At 47.9% G+C, this 19,227-nt stretch overlaps 1 protein-coding gene across 1 annotated transcript; it reads left to right on the top strand.

The window, feature by feature from the left end:
* Positions 1–287: 287 nt before the first annotated feature.
* Positions 288–17,621, top strand: spint2 (serine peptidase inhibitor, Kunitz type, 2). The gene is made up of 9 exons (XM_088912039.1): positions 288–1,008; positions 6,098–6,268; positions 10,852–10,914; positions 11,293–11,343; positions 12,301–12,462; positions 12,885–12,941; positions 13,493–13,663; positions 14,263–14,298; positions 14,986–17,621. The coding sequence occupies exons 1-9, from the start codon at positions 624–626 to the stop codon at positions 15,138–15,140; spliced, it is 1,251 nt and encodes a 416-aa protein (XP_088768165.1). The 5' UTR covers positions 288–623; the 3' UTR covers positions 15,141–17,621.
* The last annotated feature ends 1,606 nt before the right edge of the window (positions 17,622–19,227 follow it).

Below are 19,227 nucleotides of genomic sequence, written 5' to 3'. Positions count from 1 at the left end.
CTGTACCGGTATCTGATTTGAACACGAAATGTGTTTTCGCCTATTTCAAAAAGTCAGAAGAAATGTAAGTAAGAAGAAACAGATACACTAACGTTGCAGTACTGCAGTTAACACAGCCCCTGAAATGAAGTCAGTGCTTGTGTTCGTCACAGACAGTAAGGTCGCCCTGTCCCTTTAAGAGGCTCTCACCTGTGCAGGTAGGTAATTTTAAAAAGTCAAAACGAGAAGTTACGCGTGGGAATCTGTCCATCGTGCAGGGGAAAAAAATGCACTTCTCTTTTTCGCAGAACAAGCGAAAAGTCTCACCAGGACGGTCACCTCCGACACACACAGAAGAAGCAGGACAAGAGCTGGCAGTGACGTCACACGAGGAAGTGAGGCCAGGGACCGGCTGGCTCGCTCTGGTTCCTGTTGTTTATAGCAGAGACGCACCTGTCCAGGTCAGGCATTGGGAACTGTAGCGCAGCGTAACTACAGGAAGTGCTGGGAGCTCCGCAGGACTGAAACTCAAGCTCCAGTCACAAGAGACTGTTAAGTTTTTTCTTTCGGTGGCATAAAAAGTCCCCACATACAAATATAGTTCAGGGCAACGCTTGGTCTTGGCGTTTGCTCCGGAAGCGACAATGGCACAGGTGTGGTACGCGTTCGCCGCCCTCTGTCTCTTTCTGTCCGGGACCGGACTGGCTCAAGACCTGGTGGAGAAGGACGGCTGCCCCGAGGCGTTCGTGACGCTCACCGGTCAGGGTCTGGACCAGCAGTCCTTCGACAAAGGGGCCAGCTACTCCGGTCACCTGCCCGAGGTGTCGGACGAAGCGTCCTGCCAGCAAGCCTGCTGCGGCCACAAGGACTGCACCCTGGCGCTGCTGGAGAGCACGGCCGGGGGCTCCGCCGAGTGCCACCTGGTCAGCTGCCTGAGCGCCGGTCGCGACGTCTGCGTCCTGACCGCCAAGGACGGCTTCACCGCCTTCCGGGTCGCCCTGGTCAACAGAGCCGGGAGCAACAGCACAGGTAACTCCGAGCTCAGGGAGGACGGGAGGGTTCCCCTGAACTTCGCGTCAAGATATGAGGCTCGAAGTCAGTTTTGTCCGCAGTATACCCGCCCTCTTTGTTTCAGAAAGTAAAAGCAGACTTATGCCGTGTGGGTTTAGATGTCGCAGTCGGTTGGCGTTTTCGTGACGGTTTTGGCCAGCAGTCCAGAGAGCAGAGAGTCTCGGGCAGTTGCAGTCTTTCGGCCGGGCGGTTGTAATCTGGGTGCGGACTGGAGATTTCATGTTTGCATGTAAATTTAAGGACTGGCACAGATGTGAGGTGTCGGTATACCTGTTGTGCACAGCGGCTCGGGAATCTTCCGCCATTGTTTGTCTTCCTGCTAGCCAGGACTAGTTCACGTAGAAGAATATTTTCCTGTATGTAAATACCGCACCAGGTATGTGCGGTGAAGGACTGGAGAGACACAGCACACGGGGTTCTCTATAGAACATGACTGAGAAGGTTGGCCAACGGCAAGTCCATAGACAAGAGAGCCCGGACTGCGCTGTTCTGTTGTGCACTCCACCCCCACCACGTTTACAGTGGAGAAAAGAGTGCAAAAAGAGCACCAATATCGAAACGTTTCCCAGCATTTCTGCGCGCACTGTGTACTGACTAACCAGGCCGAGCTGGGCCTCTCACAGGGGTGTTTAAATTCTTATTCTCTGACTTCGTTTTGCGTCCGGCTTGCACAATATCTTTTCTTCTTCTTCTTCTAAAACCAACAGTAAAACTGGTTTGTCAACAGAGGGCAAGAGGGGGATCGGGTTTCGTGTTTTGAAGGTGGATGTGGGAGAAGGGAGGAGGAGGTGTGTCTTAAGCCGAGGTGTTGCAGAGAAAGACAATGTCAACATTTCAATAGGCTCTTTTTCCTTCTTCAACAAACATCCAAACTTGAGCAACAGTGCCTGTAGGGGGGAAAAAAATCTTGATTTACCTTGAGGTAAACATCAAAACATGCTAAGTATCATTTCTCCTCCTACAAAAAATGATCAAATCAACCCCAACTTGTTCACTGGAATACATCTGATTTTGTGATTTAACCACCAGCATGTATCAACATGGAACATGATCCTTAGTTTCCTGTTACTGAGTTCTTTGTCCTTACTTTAGAAATGTAAAACATCATAGGAGAAAAATTCTTGTTTCTTTTGTGACACAAGAACCTCTTTCAAACAGCCTATGAAGATATTTAAATCTAAAATATTTAATTGTAAAACCTCATTATCATTGTAAGGACAGATGGAACAAGTGCTGACTGTAGCATGTTGGAAACGTCTAATCTGAGTTTAGATACTTCTAGTCTTCCAGCTTCTAAAAAAACGTTTTTGGTTTCTGCTGTTGCTCACTGTCTCGCTGTGTTCCACCCTGTCATCTGATAAGAACGTGTCTCAGTGGCCGAGACGCGCTGTTTGAAATTCTGATGCTTGGACGTGTTCCACACAGATGTGTGAAAGGTATTCATATTCGTGCTCAAAAGCCATGGAGGCGCACGACTAATTAAACATGTGCTGAATGTCTCCACAAGCTGCGGTTATTTCCCCATGGCCTTCCAGAGCAAAGCTGGCACCGGCCAGTCTGCCCAAAGCCAGCTCTTCTGCTCCTTGAATCGGTGCCACTATCTGAAACCCTTTCAGTTTTTCAATATTTCTTGCAGTGAGAAATAGTCTTGACAATTGTAAGAGTAGCAGTCAAGTTTCAGGGAAAACGGGGGTCAGTTGGAATAAAAGTGAGCAAGTTTGCTATAAATTAAAAGCTGAGAGGCTGTTGGCTGAGGTTTTTGTGTTTTAAAATAGAGGAAGTTTGGTTAGCTCTTAGGACGTCAGGGCTTTGGCAGTGAAGGGTCTAGACAGATGAGGGTGTGCTCCTAATCCACCCCTGTACATGAGGCGTGAGGGTGTGACAGCACTGTCTGTAGGGATTGGTAAGAAAAACTGTATTGGATTTCCAATAGATCTGTTCAGGTCTCGCTGGTCCTTTGCTTGAACCCTGCCTCAGTTTGGTGCCCGGGGTGGGAATTTCAGGTTTCTCCATGATGGTCTGCCTCTGACCCTGGGGCAGGGCTCACGCTGGCATTCGGTTGCACACATAGCGGCCCCAGGGCCCCTCGGGGGAAACTGGGGGTAATCCTCAGGATAAAATGGGCAGTTTATCCTCATCTGAGGTAAAGAAAACAGGGACCTTTGGAAACTACTGGTAAGTGTATTTTAAACTGAGTACAGGAAGGCACAAAGGGTTGTAGGTGTCTGGGACAAGCTGCCTTGCCATGTGGTTACAGCCGATGATACCCTCGCTACTTTCAATAAGGACTGGGTGGGACTCTGGGATTATTTAGCTGCTAAAACCCAAAAGAGGTAGATGGACCAACTGGCCTCCTCCCATTTGCAAATTTATCTAGGTTAAAGCTAACTGACCAGCCTCATCGTTTCGAAGCAGGATGTGGCTCCACTGTGGCAGTGGTACCAGTCGTTGTGGGTGACCCCGTTTTGCCTAATTTATATCCCCAAGAAACTGTATTGGAACCGAACCTTTCCTGGAGCTACCGTGTACAAATTAAGGGAGACATCTTATATAGCCATCAAAAAATATTTGTAAAACGCAAGATTCTGACAAAGCCCGGTTGAGATCGGGCATCGGCAGAGATGCCACTTTGGGTGTGGAGCAGTTAGCAGCCCTGAAGCACTGGCAGAAGGCAGAAAGACATCCCAGCCCCATCCCTCAGCTAAGCCATCTCTCCCTGGGGGAGAGTGAGAGGGCGGACCAGTTTGCCCAGTAGCAGCACTGCCTCTCTGGAGTGGATTAGACCTTACAGAGTTATACTCTTGGATATGAGACTGACCAGCGTTTTGTTTCTTAATTCAGTTTAATTTGTTTTCCCCCTCTGTGGTGGGTGGCTGTCTGGCTTGGATAATTATGCGTGGTTAAAATCCCCTTTACGTTGGTGTAAGAAAAAACATTTGTGCGCTCCAGAATGTAAAATGGTTTTATAATGCATTAACACATGAAACACATTTTATTCTACCTTTGGTGGTTTGTCATCTGTCTGTTTTCTGGGACTGTGTGTAAACTGTTTGTTTAATGAATGTGATTATCTGTAATGTGTATTATAGACTTAATGATGTCTAGTGTGTTTGTCTCTTTGGGTTATAAATGGAACCCCCACATTTAGCAGAAGCGAGATCTCTCGGGAGAGGGTGGGGGTAGTGGCTGTTTCGCAAGGGGGAGAATTTGCTTAGCTTTTAAAACCACAATACAGAACAAGAACTTGGGATGAGCAGGCTTGGAAAGTGCCGCAGTCAGCTTACAGTGGGACACACCAAGAGCAGCAGGCAGCCTCAATTCAGGATAATGGAATTAAAAAGATCTTGCAGCTAGCAGCTGTAAATGAAGCACGAAGTAATGTACAGTTTTCGAGTGTTATTCCAAACCTTGTAAAGAACGAGAGTAAGATTTACATTGTGCACTTAAAAGCCATGATCTTTAACCCTAGACTTTCAGGGCCATCAGCCAGGATGCGCGACTTGTTCCTGTGTAGTTTACCATTAATTACTTTTAATTAGTTTAACGGGTACCTCTAGCTTGTAGGTAATTATTTTTCAGACACGATGTCATCTCTGGGATACAATGTATCTCTCTCTCTCTCATTGAAGTGTTTTTCACCGACGTCAGCAGCAAGGGCTTGTCTCATTCTGAAAGGCTGTGTCTCCTGCTGGCTGATACTGCTGAAGATTAAGTGGATATGAAGGTCTCAGGCCAGCAGTATGTATCATCAGTCTCCAGCAGGAGACTCCAGCCCCTGCTCCTGCAGAGCCCCAGTCCAATTAGTTTATAGGTCACCTGTTCTTAAAGGTTGACAACACCTGTAAGCTTTTGATCAATCAAGTAAGTAACCTTTCCCATTAAGAGAACTCTGGTCCTAGGGGGCTGAAGAGTACTTTGATTTAAGACGTACAGTAAATGCTCTTTAATTGACTTAATGTATTAAGTAATTTATCTTTTAATTAAAAAGAACACCCTGTTTAATAGATCACAGTGGAATTGTTTCATATCTTTAGAAACTGGTGACCTGAAAAACCATCCAGACTGGGGCTTTGCAGATTCCTGGAGATTTGAGATTCCTGACTTCCAGGGACTGGAAATAAACTGCCAGTGACCAAACAGGCATGATAAGACCTGTTATAATAAAAATTAGCTTTATTTTATATAGCGCCTTTACAAGTGGCTTCTCAAAGTGCTTTACAAAAAATGCACCCAAGTAGAGGAGACAGCAGAATTGCACAACTACAATAAGTGTATGGAATGTGGTAGGAATGTGAAAGGGCAGACACTGAACCTGTTAAAGAAAAATGCTCTTCAAAAGAAGAAGGTTTTGAGTCTGGATGTGAAAGAGCTCAGGGAAGGTGACTTCCTGATATCCTAAGGGATAGAATTCCAGAGCTTTGGGGCACAGCAGGAGAAGGCCCTGTCACCCCCAGAGTGTAGATGGGCTTAGGGGACAGACAGAAGACCAGAATTAGACTATGGAGGCTGCGAGGTGTGGAGTAGGATGATAGTAAGTTAGGTGGGTACTGAGGTGCTGAGCCACGTAGAGCCTTATAGGTGAGCATGAGGATCTTGAAGTCGACACAAAACAAGCAAGTGTTCAAAATACTTGACTCGAGGGCACTGATGAAGTCACCCCCGCAGACTGAGCAGTCTATTCAGACTGAGCAGTGAAACGCCGACCAGAGGACACAGGTGGAAACTGTGTGGAAGTGTATTTAAATGCAGAAAGCAAATGGCATCTTGTCCGTTTGCTAGCGTGTCGATCCCAGGATCTCATCCGGTCTTTTCATGCAAGAAGCCAGGGGTGTTGTCAGCTTCCACTGCTGTCTGTGGTAGCTTGTTCCACTCTCCCACCACCCTTTGGGTAAAGAAGCGCCTGGCTAGATCAGAGATGGGTGGGCTGTTCCTTGGGTAACTGTGGGGTCTTGTTCAGCATCATCATGTCCCTCTCGATTCTGTGCGAGAGCCCTGTTGGTTACGGGGTGAGACTTGACGACTGTGGTGTCTCTCTGCCCTCTCTCAGATAACTGCCTCGCCCCGGCTGTGATGGGCCCCTGCCGCGCCTCCTTCCCACGCTTCTACTACTCGGTGGCCAACCAGACCTGCCTGCCGTTCACCTACGGCGGCTGCGAGGGCAACGCCAACAACTACGAGACCATGGAGCAGTGCGAGGCAGCCTGCAGCGGGGTCAAAGGTGAGTCGGCCGGCCCTGTCCGACACCTGTGGCGACTCCCGGCCGCGGGACCCCAGTGCTTGCTCTCCTTTGCTTTAAACGCCGCCGTCGTGAGCTACTGCGCGATGCCAGTCGCACAGCAGCTGTGACCCCCTGCTCCGTTTTAAACTGCGGGTACAAGTTTGTCACATTCTGGTCCTGGAGGTTTTCCATTCCTTCTACATTTCTAAACAGCCAAAATGGTCTCGTTATTGGCTAAACTGAAGCACTTGAGCAGGCGTTCATATGCTGGTGCTTAGAGAAAACACCAGCTGTCCAGGACTGGAGATCAGCTTGCCCGATCTAGAGCGGTGCTGTGTGGTTGTACTTTATATTGTTTGTGGCTTAAGGTTATAGCATCTGTGCTTCAGCAGTATTCTTGCAAGTGTGAGGTGAGCACAGGTGCAGTGCTGGGCGTCAGGCACTAGGGGGCTCTTTCAGCGTCTTGAGTTGCAGACGGATAATTTACTTATGAGATCAGTCGTGTTAAAATGACTGCAGATAAAATGCTGAAGCACAGAACAAGCTTGCTCATGTCTTGTGTGTCCTGCTCAGCGTGGGGAAGGGAGAAACTTATCCCATTAATGTTTAACTGGACCACTCATCTATTCTTCCTGGCTTCAGCTGTTGAGAAGTTAAAACATACAGAAAACCTGCTGCAGCAAATGTTCAAGCTCATAATGCAGCTGAGTTATGTGTATCATTTATTATAGCATTAATAATCGAATTATAAATCCACAGATTGAAACCAATAATACAGAATTAATTGCAGCATATTAAGGTTCAGTGAAGACGCATTAGCTCAAATTTTTTCAGGAGGGAGGGGAATTAACAGCAGTGACAAGCAAACAGGAAACAAAGAGCCCTACACCCCAGCTTCAGCCCTTACCTCACTAGGATTTGTTTTAAAGTGGTTTACAAATAATTACCTAATTAATTGAGTGGGTTGTCAGATTCAGTGGAAGCATTTGTCATTATTCCTGGTCTTCTGCAGTTCTTGATGAAGAGTTGTATAACACATATTATATGGTTTCCTTTTGATCCATTTGGCAAACAGAGGTAGAAAAGTGTCTGGAGATGGAGCTTGTTCTGGTGTGTCCGAGAGGTGAGCGCCAGGAACTGTAACTGAAACATGCTGTAACGCTGGGAAAATCCGAAGACGGAGAATATAAGTTTCTGTGTTGATGTGCTGTTGATGTGTGTGAGTGTTGGAATTGGAGGGGAGGGTTGGGCAGTGTTACTGACAAGAACTCCAGGGCTGGAGAGGGGAGTTGTTTTTGAACAGTGGTACAGATTCTTTAAGTTTTTTTGTGGCAAATATTTTCTCTGAAAGCAGGTCCAGATTATGTAATCCTGGTATCTGCCATGAACAAAATTGGAACAGCAAAGCAAATTGGAAGGTCAAAGCATCGCTCTTTCTAGGGCTGGAAGATCAGTGGAATGTCTTTCATCTAAGCAGGAAATTGGTTCGCATCACCCTGTTCATGTAAAATGCACATTTGTGGCGCAGAGTTAACTGAATGGTTTGCTGTGTGAGTGTTTTAATCTTATGGTTTTCAGCCCAATGGCTTGGAAACTTGGAAAGCTGTTAGTGCAGATGGAGCTGTGAGTGCCTGTTCCCACTTCAAAAGTAACCTGAAGGAAACCGTTGGACACGCAAATGGTTCCTGTCGAGCTCACTTTGCAACACAGACAGCCTGCCTGCCTGGGTTTCTAATTCACCCTGCATGTCTGGGCGTGTAGAGAGAGGTTATGACAGGTTGCCCAGGAAGTGTAACCAATCAGAACTGGAATGGATCATCACGATAGATCCAGAACTCAGAAAGTCTGCCTTTCTGGCGCAGAAAGCGTGAAACTGATCTCACCCAAGTGGCCTAACGTATCAGAACTGATTAAACACAGGCAGCGAATGCAGAAGTGAAGGCTGAGGCTGATCTTGGTAGTGCAGCTGATGTAATGAAATAAGTTTACAATAGAGAGAATTTCCTGTGAGACAGGTGGCTTTGTTGCTCTTTGTTCCTGTACCATTGAAAGCTCCTGTAACTGTGAGGATTCTGGTTTTGGGTGTGGGGGGTTTAAATTAGGTGTAGAGGAATTCTTTTTAAGTTGCCTCTCTGTTACTCTGTTGCAGGTTAAGGTTCCAAAATATACCCCAGCCAACGGTATCAACCCAGTTTTTCTCAGATGCTGGAGCCACCCTGTAATCTTAGCAGTTCTTAAATAAAAAGGCTTCTGTTTCTGACAGCAAACTGGCTCGGTGCTTCATTCTTTACTTAAAGCCTTTTTGCTTCAGTGTGTAGTTGTTAAAGGATGGGTTTTCAAACTGGTGACCTTGAGCACTAGCAGTGTAGCTGTAAAATGGCAACTTGTATGCAGCTTCTTACAGTTCAGCTTAAAAAGAACCGTACGTAAACTGCACAGATCTTAATTAAAAACTCGGTATAAAGGGGTGAGTGACTCTGGCTTCTAATTTCATTTAAATTTAAACAACAGGCCTTGAGCCCTTTTCAGCTTGTCTTCTGTGGCCCAAGGAAAGGGCTATTTATTGTCTTGGTTCATGAAATAGTTCAAACAGAAACAAGCAGCTGGCAGAGAGTTTTTCAAAGATACAAAATAAGGGAGCCCCTCTGTTCTTGCATGCAGTGATGTCTGAAAACCAGTGAAAACAATCAGATGGGCTCTGGTGTTGAAAGGCCATTCTGTCCCGGTGCGTTATGCATCACCATGGTGGGGGACACGGGAACAGCTGAGTGGAGCTGGGGGAGCGACGCGGAAATCCCTCTTAAGATCCCCATCCGCAATGGATTGCAGGGAAAAAAGAACTGGAGTCAGTTATCGGTACATTGGCCCCCCCTGGGAATCGACACAGGTGGGGATGGGCCTTTCACTAGGGCAGTAGTCCTCGGTTGTTTACCACCAGACGTGACGCTGTGATGTAATCCTTTCAGGGAGTGTACAAAGGAGTCTAAGTTGTGTGCTCAGACCAGGGGGCTCTGGGAGAGCTGACAAACCTGTCTGGCCGCCTCAGCCGATGCATCAGGAGTTTTTTTCCACGTGATGGTGACTCACCTGGCACACAGGCCCAGCCCAGCCCCTGTGCAAGCAGACAAACACGCTGAACTGGATGGGACCTGAAGTTCAACACTTAACCAGCTCCTGTTCCCACCGGCCTGGCATCACCTGAGCATCTGTGTGGATTTCACCCTGGTATATCGATGGGGTGCTTTGTTAAAAATATTCTTGAATGTCATTAAGACTGTGGAATCTTTCCACCATCATCTGAAAATCTGAATTTGATGTTTTTTTTCTGTGAAAGCTTTTTTAGCACTGTGATTTATTTTATTTTTTTACAAAATCTGTTGTGCAGGATATGCTGGAATGTTATGCTAGACTTAGAAGGTTTTCTTTTTCTTGAGCTTAGCTTTGTTGACGCTTTAAATATGAGCAGGTTTACCCAGGCATAGCAGAGGGAGGATTACGAAGCAGATTAGAGAGATTAATGCTAAATAAAGGATTGCCTGGCCTATCTCGACCACCTGGTTTTCAGGAACAGTCCCAGAATCCAATCAGGGCTCATATGTGCCCCATAAGTCAGCGTCCCCTAGCATGATTCTGCATATCTTTCTAGGACAGATGTTCCAGGCTCCATTCCTCAGGGGGACCAGAATCAGTGCATTTTCTATGTCTTTTGTCGTCAGAAGCTTAAGGCTGAATACTAGAGCTGAACTGATTTGCTTTAACCCTGAAAAGGATGGGTTTCAGCAACTGTGTTTTGTATAATAGAAAAGTGTGGAATAAATTTAATATAGAAATTTTGGGTAGCCCACTAAAATGGTTTCTTATTTTTTCACGTGCTCGAAATGATTTTGATTTGTAATTCTTCTTTTGAACTCGAGTAACATTTTGTGGCCAAGCTGGTATCACTAGTTACCCGATAACTTTTTGATGCTGCAGAGATCGTAAATGATGGCATTTCAAGATTCTGTAACGCTTTTATAGAAATGTAGCATGTGGGCGCTGCTGCTCTTTGTGTGCGCCTGTCAGGTCACGCATGCCCCAGCTGTGAGCTCTGGAGTGGATGGACTCTGTGTCACCTGTGCCGTTTCAGGGAAGGCGTTATCTGATTGCTTTAACACGCACATACCTGAAGAGCTTGAGGGAGTGGAAACTGGAGGAGGCGGGAAGGTGCAGCCATCTCCTGCTCTCGTGTGTCTGTCTGTCTCCATGCCCTTTCGTGTAACCCGAGCGTAGGAGTGGAGTGGAAGGAGTGTAGTTAATGTTGACGGTGTCACTGTATTTTCCGTTGCTGCTCAGTCACACAATGCGCACAGCTCGCCCTGCCCCTGCTGACGTTCGAACCCGGTGGTTTGCGGGCTCTGAGCATGGGTAGCACCATGCCCTAGGTAAGACCACTGCATCAGAAGACCGGGTCCTCTGCTTTGGCAGAGTGTCTCGCTGCCCAGCTTGCAGGGGGTGCTGTCACTTCTGTGCCTTCCGTCCCACGCGCAGTCACAGGGGCACGGAGGGGGCGCGTCATCACTCACTGCCCCCGTTTCTCTCCCCAGCTCCTGCCCCCGCTGATGACAAGCCCTCGTTCTCCAGGAGAATGGCTCCCGTCCAGCAGAATGGTAAGTGCCCACATGGCTTGGGGGGGGGGGGGAGCCCAGCAGGCAGTCTTGTCTTGGGCAAGAGGCTGCAGCAGTGCGCCAGGGCTTCGGGCCCGGGGGGCTGTGGGGCTCGGGAGACCGGTCCCTGAGCCCCGCTTGCTCTGGGGTCAGTTCTTCACTCCCAGTGGGATGAGCAGGATTGTTTGGGCGGGCGATTTTGTTTTTGCCCAAGAGAGCTCTGCAGTCTTTGGGGTTAAATCCTGTTCACGTCGGCATGCGCTTGGGGTGCTTGGGGTCATGGTGGCAAACCCCATCCCTCGACAGTCCTGACCCCACTAGTTCCAGGTCTGCGCTGCGCGTCTAGCCGGGAGTGACGCCATTTCTTCCGTGTCTTCCCAGCCGACCTGCCCGAGGGAGATGGCAAGACGATGCCCGTGGACGAGTATGCAGGTAAATTCCTTCCCCAGCGTGCGCTCCAGGTGGTCGATCTCCAGTCACCCCTTGGCTGCCGTGACTGAGAAGAGCCGCAGGTCTGAGTCTGGCTGGGTGTCCGCGAGCCTGAACGCGGCTCCTGCCGGGGGTAGGGTGGAGTGGAGTGGGGTGGGGTGAGGTAGAGTGGGATAGGGTCAAGCTGAGTGGGTAGGGTGGAGTGGGGTGGAGTGAGATGAACTTGAGTGGGTGGAGTGGAGTGGGGTGGTGTATGGTAGAGTGGGGTAGGATGGGAGTGAGATAGGAGTGGGGTGGGATGAACTTAAATGGGAAGAGTGGAGTGGAGTGGGGTGGTGTGGTATAAGGTAGAGTGTGGTGGGGTGGAGTGAGATAGGAGTGGGGTGGGATGAACTTGAGTGGGTCGGGTGGGGTGGAGTGAGATAGGAGTGGGGTGGGATGAACTTGAGTGGGTAGGGTAGGGTGGGGTGGAGAGAGATAGGAGTGGGGTGGGATGAACTTGAGTGGGTAGGGTAGGGTGGGGTGGAGAGAGATAGGAGTGGGGTGGGATGAACTTGAGTGGGTCGGGTGGGGTGGAGTGAGATAGGAGTGGGGTGGGATGAACTTGAGTGGGTCGGGTAGGGTGGGGTGGAGAGAGATAGGAGTGGGGTGGGATGAACTTGAGTGGGTCGGGTGGGGTGGAGTGAGATAGGAGTGGGGTGGGATGAACTTGAGTGGGTAGGGTAGGGTGGGGTGGAGAGAGATAGGAGTGGGGTGGGATGAATTTGAGTGGGTAGGGGAGGGTGGGGTGGAGAGAGATAGGAGTGGGGTGGGATGAACTTGAGTGGGTAGGGTGGGGTGGGCGCTGAGCTTTCCAGCTGCAGCCGCTCTGTCCATCTCGGTCCATCTCTCGGCCTCGTCCGGTCCACACGCGCTCCCACTGCCCCTCTCAGCCCTGGTCTCCGCCTGTCCCGTCCTCAGAGAAGTGCGAGGCCCCGCTCAAGGTGGGGTTGTGCCGGGCCTCCATTCCGCGCTACTTCTACAACAAGACTACCCACACCTGCCAGATGTTCATTTACGGGGGTTGCCACGGAAACCAGAACAACTACCTCTCGGAGGAGGAGTGCCTGGCCTCCTGTCGAGGTGAGTATCTCGCCGTGCAGTTATTCACTATAATAACCCTCTCCTGACAGGACCCAGCGCGTCGGCTTCACCATGGCTGGCAGCTTGTTCCACACTCCTGCCACCCCTTGTGTAAAGACGTGCACTTTCAGAGTCCGTGCCTTTGAGGGTTTAGAATAGTATCGGGGCTTTTTTATTTCTTATATTTAAGACAAAACAATATTCAAATCCTCTCCCTTAAGTCCAGGAATATAGCTCGTTGTTTTTGAAGGAGGAGGAGGTCGCTTGTACTGTTCTGTTTGAACTGCTTATTACAGAACAGATGAGAAATGTCCTTTAAGGAAGAGACAGTGTGGTTTAAGATGGGTCCCATGTGTCAACAGAGCAGAGAAAATTCAATCCAGTTTGGGCAATACTGTTAAAAGCTGCTTGTTCTTTCACAGTTTCAGTCATCCCTGTGCCCAAGAAAACGGCCACTGACTCTTCCAAAGAGTACCATGGTATGTGTGTTCTTTCTTTTTATCATTCCCTTACACGTAAAGACTGGACTAAAGGCTGTCTGTCACTCTCCGTTCGTCTGTCTCTCTGTCAGTCTGTTCATCTGTTTTAGTATTGAAGTAAAATAAGTTTAAAAAATAATTCAGTATTTAAGGTACGTTGACTTTATAATAAAATTCAGCACTTCACATACATAAGGCTCTTGGTTTTTGGTGTTTATTACTGTCATGACTCATGCACTGAAACACTCCCAATTCCAAAACCAAGGTGCTGTGCTTTTCGCTGCTTTCTCGTCCCAGAGCTCTTTGAACGGCCTGGACACGTATTCCTTTCCCCCCCAAGCACAGTGTCTCAACTCGTTAAAGTCCATAGCCCTGCAATCACCCTGAACTCCAGAGAGCGAGGAACACGGCCCACTAAACTGGAGTCTAGTCATGATACTCAAAACGAAGAGCCCTCTGTGTGCACTAGGTGGCGCTGTTCTGCCAGAGCACAGTAATGTACAGAGACAGGAGCTGCTGCTGCGCTAAGCTTCCTCTCTCTCCCTGAACAGACTCCTGCCTGGCCTCACCCAAGGTTGGACCCTGCCGCGGCGCCTTCCCCGCCTTCTACTTCAGCCCCAGCACCCAGGACTGCCTGCCCTTCACCTACGGGGGTTGCCAGGGCAACCAGAACCGCTACAACAGCGCGGAGGAGTGCCTGGCCCACTGCCTGGGGTCACAAGGTACCGACTGGAGCGGAGCGGTCCAGACAGATAGTGAGACAGGCTGTGAAATCCAGCTGGGAGTAGCTTACAGGTTCACTTGAAGTAGCACGACCGCGAAGCAAGCGCGTGAGTTTTCCCTCCAGATCCGTTTCTTTCATGAGAGGACGGCCCAGGGCCCAGGTGCTTGGGGGGGGGGCAGGAATGTCTCGTTGCCATGACGTGGGCACCGCTATCCTCGTGCAGCAATGGCGGACGTGAGTGGGCGCGCCGGGGCACCCCCAGCTGGGGATCGGATTTGCTGGCTGGCCTGCAGCTGTGATCATTCAGATACAAGCAGGCTGATCTTGCCTGGCGAATAAGTGAAGCCACCCACAGTGCAGGAATGTCTCGCCTAATGGCAGCTTCGACACAGTGTTCACTGTATATAAGCAATAGGAAGTTGACACTTGTTGTTGTTGCAATCATTGTAGCGTAGCGGGTTTTTGGCTTGGGTATTATCGCAGGGAAATAAAACCAGACATGAAGGGAGAACCTGAGGTCCAGTTTGAAGCTGGCCGTCGGGCTCAGACGTGGGCAGCGACTGGGCAGAATCTGGCTCATATGTTTATCTTTTGCAGGCTATCACAATGGACATGGACATCGTTTCAGCCCAGGTAAGACTTTAGTAACCACTAGCATGAGCAGTGCGAATGAGATCAGCTTGTTTTCCATCTCAGAGTTACTGGGATCACTTCATGACAGATCTAGTTGGACCAGCTCGTGCGTAAGGAACTTTGAGTAAGACAGCAGAAGGGCCAAATAGTTTAAGAAGATGAAGAATTAAGAAAAACACAAGGAGGAAGAAATGATTTATACAGTTGAAGAAATAGAGTGCAATGAACTCCAAATGCAGGTGAAAAGGTGACTAGAAAGCTGAGAGTGAGAGATGGAGGCTCAAATGAAAAACAAAAGGTTTTTTTCAGTTCTGGATTGATTACTATTAGCATAGAAGAGCTGAAGGAGTTAATGGGTGGTCAACACCACTCTTCCTGCAGTCACGTAAGACAGAAGTCTTCTCATGGGAGAATTGCTAATGCTGTGCCCATTCATAAGATTGACAAAACGAAGCCAATTAATTTTAGACCAACAGCTCTGACTTCTGTTGCTGTACGGTTGTGGCAATAATAGTGAGAACTAAACTGAGCATCACCTCTCTGACAATGTGATTCTAGAGGACAGTCGGCGTGCTTAAATTATTCCCGGAGTTAAATGTTGACTGGACAATTTCCTTACTTCCGAATCCCATGCAGGATATATTGATAAAACCACAGCTTGTCTCTCGTCTCTCTTCCCTCTGGAAGCCTTCATCATGGCGACCACTCTGGCCATCATGACGGGGCTGCTGGTCCTGGCCCTGATCCTGCTGTCGCTCAGAAAGGTGCGGCGCCGCCTGCACAGCCGCCGGGACGACAAGGAGGAGCTGCTGCCCCAAGAGGACTCTTCCCAGAAGGCCTGAGGGGTGACGTGCAGTCCCGCCTCGCTTCCCAGAATTCCCCACTGTCCGCACCCTTGCCCCCTCCTGCTCACTTCTGCAACACGGGGCCTGTCGCAACTCTCCCTCTCTCTTCGAACCCTCACTCCTCTTTTGTAGCACGATGCTCTGCTGCCTGTCAGTTTCTTGCCCTTTCCCTGTAGCAGCGAATACATGCCCTCCTCAGTGCGGTGCAGAAGGGGCTGTCCCATTTTCTCCACTGGCCTGTCTCCCAAACCCACGTCTCTACTCCACCGAACAGGATGCAGCAGTGCGCTCAGTGTCAGCCGACATGGTCCATTTCGGTTGCCCAAGCAAGCAGGTGTCGTCCTGCTGATCACGATCTGCAGCTTCCCTTCCCAGCTAAGAAAAATGTCCGTAGTCTCCTGGCAGCTGCGCTCCAACTTTTTTTTCCCCGCGATCAGCATTTTTTTTGCAGCTCCCCTTTTCTTGAGTAGGAGAAGGGCCCAGAAACTCGTTCAGGGGTGTTGTCCCTCTGTCCTGGTAAAAGAAAAGGCAGCCAGGAAGAAAAAGACTTCAGTTAGAAAAATGATTTCTAAATGGAAACAACTGCAGCTCTGCTGGACGGAACGTGAGGCACGAACAGGCGAGTAATGACAGCTCCAGCTGCGCAATTTACAACAACAAAAAAAAAAGCGTTAAGGAATTTGCTTTGTGCTGGACAGGGAAAGTTTTTTTTAGAATGTCTCAATGGCTGCAAACGGCAGGAATTGATAAAATAAATTAACCTTGTATTCTGCCTGGGAGCGACTGGTCTCGTCCACCATTATTCTTAACCCGTTGGTTTGTGAACCTGAAGGTCAGTGTGTCATCACTTCCTGTGGGCATGACCTTTGACCCCCAGATTGTGTGCCAGGTTGAAGTGTCCAGTCTGTAGAGGTGGGGTCACACGCAGAGATGTGTTGCCTTAGGCTGCGATGGGAGAGGTAATTGTGGGAACAGTCTCTTCTTCCTCTGGTTTTGTTTTGAAGTTCCTTATTTTACGGTTTGACACCCAGTAAAGCTGCCAGTGAAGTTCTGTCGCAGTCGCTGTGTTCCTCGCCCACTGCTTCCCATGACACCAGTTCCACAGGAAACACAGGGGTTGGCGTGACACTGGGAGGTTCATGGAAGGATTGGAACAACCCGAATAATGGCAATTAACACAGACACTGTTAACTAGGTCTTCTGTACAAAGGATAGACAATCATAATTACCTTCCTGTAACAGCTGCTTTAAAAATCAAAGCCCAGCAGCTGACCGGCATTATCCCTTATCAATAGTCCCTCGGTAGTTTCGTTTAGAGGACCTGTTGTTTATAATTAGGCAGTAGCTGATGTGTTGGTTCTGTAATAAGCCTTTCAATCACATGTGTTGGAGCAGCTTAATTGATATCATGATGGTTTAGACCTAAACACTGCTTTTTGAGGTCCTTCTCATCCCCATTGTGAAGCTGTTCTGAGCTCTAATGCATACAAATAAAAAGGTTTCACAAGTTTTTTTTCTGCTGTATCCTTAAGCAGCCTTAAGGTTTTCTTATTTTGTGTTGTATTAGGTTTCAGTGAGTCTATCAGCGCCATGTCAGCCTGCTGTGCTTATTCTGCACAACAGTGGTGCCACTTGACTTGTGCACTGAAGGCCCTGCAGGTGAAAAGCTATTATTTCCAGGAGCACCTGGCTCTTCCCTCTCTGCGCCGAGGCTATCGGTGGCCAGACAGACAGCATCCAGCTCAGCTCCTGGCTGTCAGTCCACCCTCATCCAACAGGGGAGTTAGGTGTCAGGCGAATCCACACCAACCCGTGTCTACAGGCCCCTGGACTGCACCAAGGACAGCAGTGCATCTGTTCTGTAAGCAGTGGACAGACCTAAAAACAGCCAAAGTGCGCAAATTAATAGATTGGCTAACAAGCAAGAAACAGCAGAGCCCGTGTTCTGCTAGATCCGGATTCTGCCACACCAGGGATAGAACACTTATCCAGTCATGTCTTTCTGGCGGTTTTCCACAATGCTTTTCCATCTTCGTTTTTAAAGATAAAACTTAAGAGAAGCGTCACTTTTACGATATTCAGGGTACATTTAGATTCTCTTTGTGGTGGCGGCTTTCAGCTTTTTTATTCTAAAATACATTTTTCCAGTAGAATTTTTGCTCTAGAAGGTGCACACTAACAAAGAGAGCAGCACTGAAGCCGTTTTAAAAAGGTTTCTTTTGAGTTCATTGTTTGGTATCAATGATTGTTTCATGAGCTGACGTTCTGTCTTGTTGGATATGTGAATGTTATTTGTACTGCTCATGATTTGTTTGATGAATTTTTTCCCTTTTTTCAGTCTTTTATCACATAAATTGAAGGCAAAGTTGTTCATTGTGAACTACATTCACAAGTCAGTTTAATATTGATTTTAAATAATTTTAAGTCTGTACTGATGTTTCGGTCTCTAATCCAAATAAAAAAGTAATCTAAAGAAAACTGTATCTGAGCCTTTCATTTAGAAATTTACTTACAACGATTCTTTTCAGCTACTGTAGATTTTGATATTCTGCTTTTAAGATTTTCCATTTTTACAATCTGAAGTAAGCACAAAATTATAAACTCCAGCTGAAGACTCAAGAGTACTGAGTACTGAGACTTTAATTTCTGTGAAAAAACATATATCAAATGATGTATTCACTGTGTAGCTTCCAAAAATATCATTTGCGAGCATTCAATTATCCTTTAAAATTCCAAACGTTCAGTAACCCCTTTAAATTCCCTCAGAATTTGTCAAATTTGTAGCAGCTGTTCAAAATAATCCATTTTAAGGTTTTTTGTAAACCGAAGTGGTGATGTTAACAGGCTACAGTTCACCCTTCTAACCACAAGAGGGCACTGCTTCGAGGCGGATGACAGGCAGTCGGTAGCAGGTCAGTTCAGTCTAGACAAATTATCAAGAATCATAGCAACAACATGTTTGTGATTAATCAAATGTCAACATTGTGGATACAATGCATTTTGTTCATTGTGCTCAAGATTAAATTATAATCTTATAATAATAAAAAACATAAGGATAATTGGATCTAATGACTGAATCTTAACAGAATTTGGGGTCTAGAACAGAAATTTTAATAAAAATATTTAGGAGTTAAAATATGAGGCAGCCCTTTATTCAAGAGGGATGGAGGCTGTCTGGAGTTAACTGTGTATCCAGCTGTTTGCCATTCCCGAGGCTACGAGGTTGGATATGAATTCTGGGATAATAAACTTTATTTTATATAGCGCCTTTAAAGGCGGTTTCTCAAAGCGCTTTACAGAATGACAACAGCAGCAACAGAAATTAAAAATAAACAATAAAAATACACAAGATAAACACGATGAGAATACACAGAGGAGACAGTAGATGGTCGTACTAAGTATAGTAGGAGCAGAGGGGTGAAGAACAGAACCAGTTCAGTAAAGGCTCTTCTGAAGAAGAAGGTTTTGAGTCCAGATTTGAAGGAGTTTAGAGAAGGTGACTCTCTGATATCCTGGGGGAGGGAGTTACAGAACTTAAGGGCATAACAGGAGAAGGCCCTGTCACCCATAGAGTGTAGACGGGTTTGAGGGACAGTTAGGACAGTTAGTTATTTTAAATAAAAATGCTTCTACAAGTTCTAAAATTGGCCCCCGCGATGCTGAAATTATCTCATTTCCAGCCGGTTAAAATTCCTCCCCGTCTGCAATCGTGCCGCCCGGACTGTGCTGGAGTCCCGGCGCTGCGCTCTCTCTCATCACCGGGGGCAGAGACGCAGCACTAGCGCGACCAGCCCGGCTGGCCCGGCGCCAGGCCGGGGGCGGAGGTGCGCAGGAAGACAGAGATCGGGGAATTTGAACAGGAAGGACTGGAGCTGTTTTAGCAAAGACAATAAAGGACAGAATCCCGAAATAGCTCCGTGGGCTGGGATTCTGGTTGTCGTGGCACGCAGCTCCCCCGATCTGGCGTGGGAGGTGGCGAGTCGGACCTGTGAGCGGAGCGCGGAGCTGACTAAGTGGTTCACTTAAGTCATTATGAGCTCGAAATGAAAGCCAGACCGCTCACCCCTGTGGTTCAACAGGACCA

Source organism: Atractosteus spatula, chromosome 3 (assembly GCF_055471065.1).
Source record: "Atractosteus spatula isolate fAtrSpa1 chromosome 3, fAtrSpa1.hap1, whole genome shotgun sequence".
Taxonomy (NCBI): Eukaryota; Metazoa; Chordata; class Actinopteri; order Semionotiformes; family Lepisosteidae; genus Atractosteus; species Atractosteus spatula.
Note: the sequence above shows the minus strand (reverse complement) of the source record. Positions and strands in the feature narration are given on the sequence as shown.

Coding starts and splice junctions, on each gene's coding strand:
- spint2 (XM_088912039.1), top strand. CDS start 624: ATGGCACAGGTGTGGTACGCGTTCGCCGCCCTCTGTCTCTTTCTGTCC. Junction 1,009..6,097: donor AGCCGGGAGCAACAGCACAG/GTAACTCCGAGC, acceptor GCCCTCTCTCAG/ATAACTGCCTCGCCCCGGCT. Junction 10,915..11,292: donor GGCTCCCGTCCAGCAGAATG/GTAAGTGCCCAC, acceptor GTGTCTTCCCAG/CCGACCTGCCCGAGGGAGAT.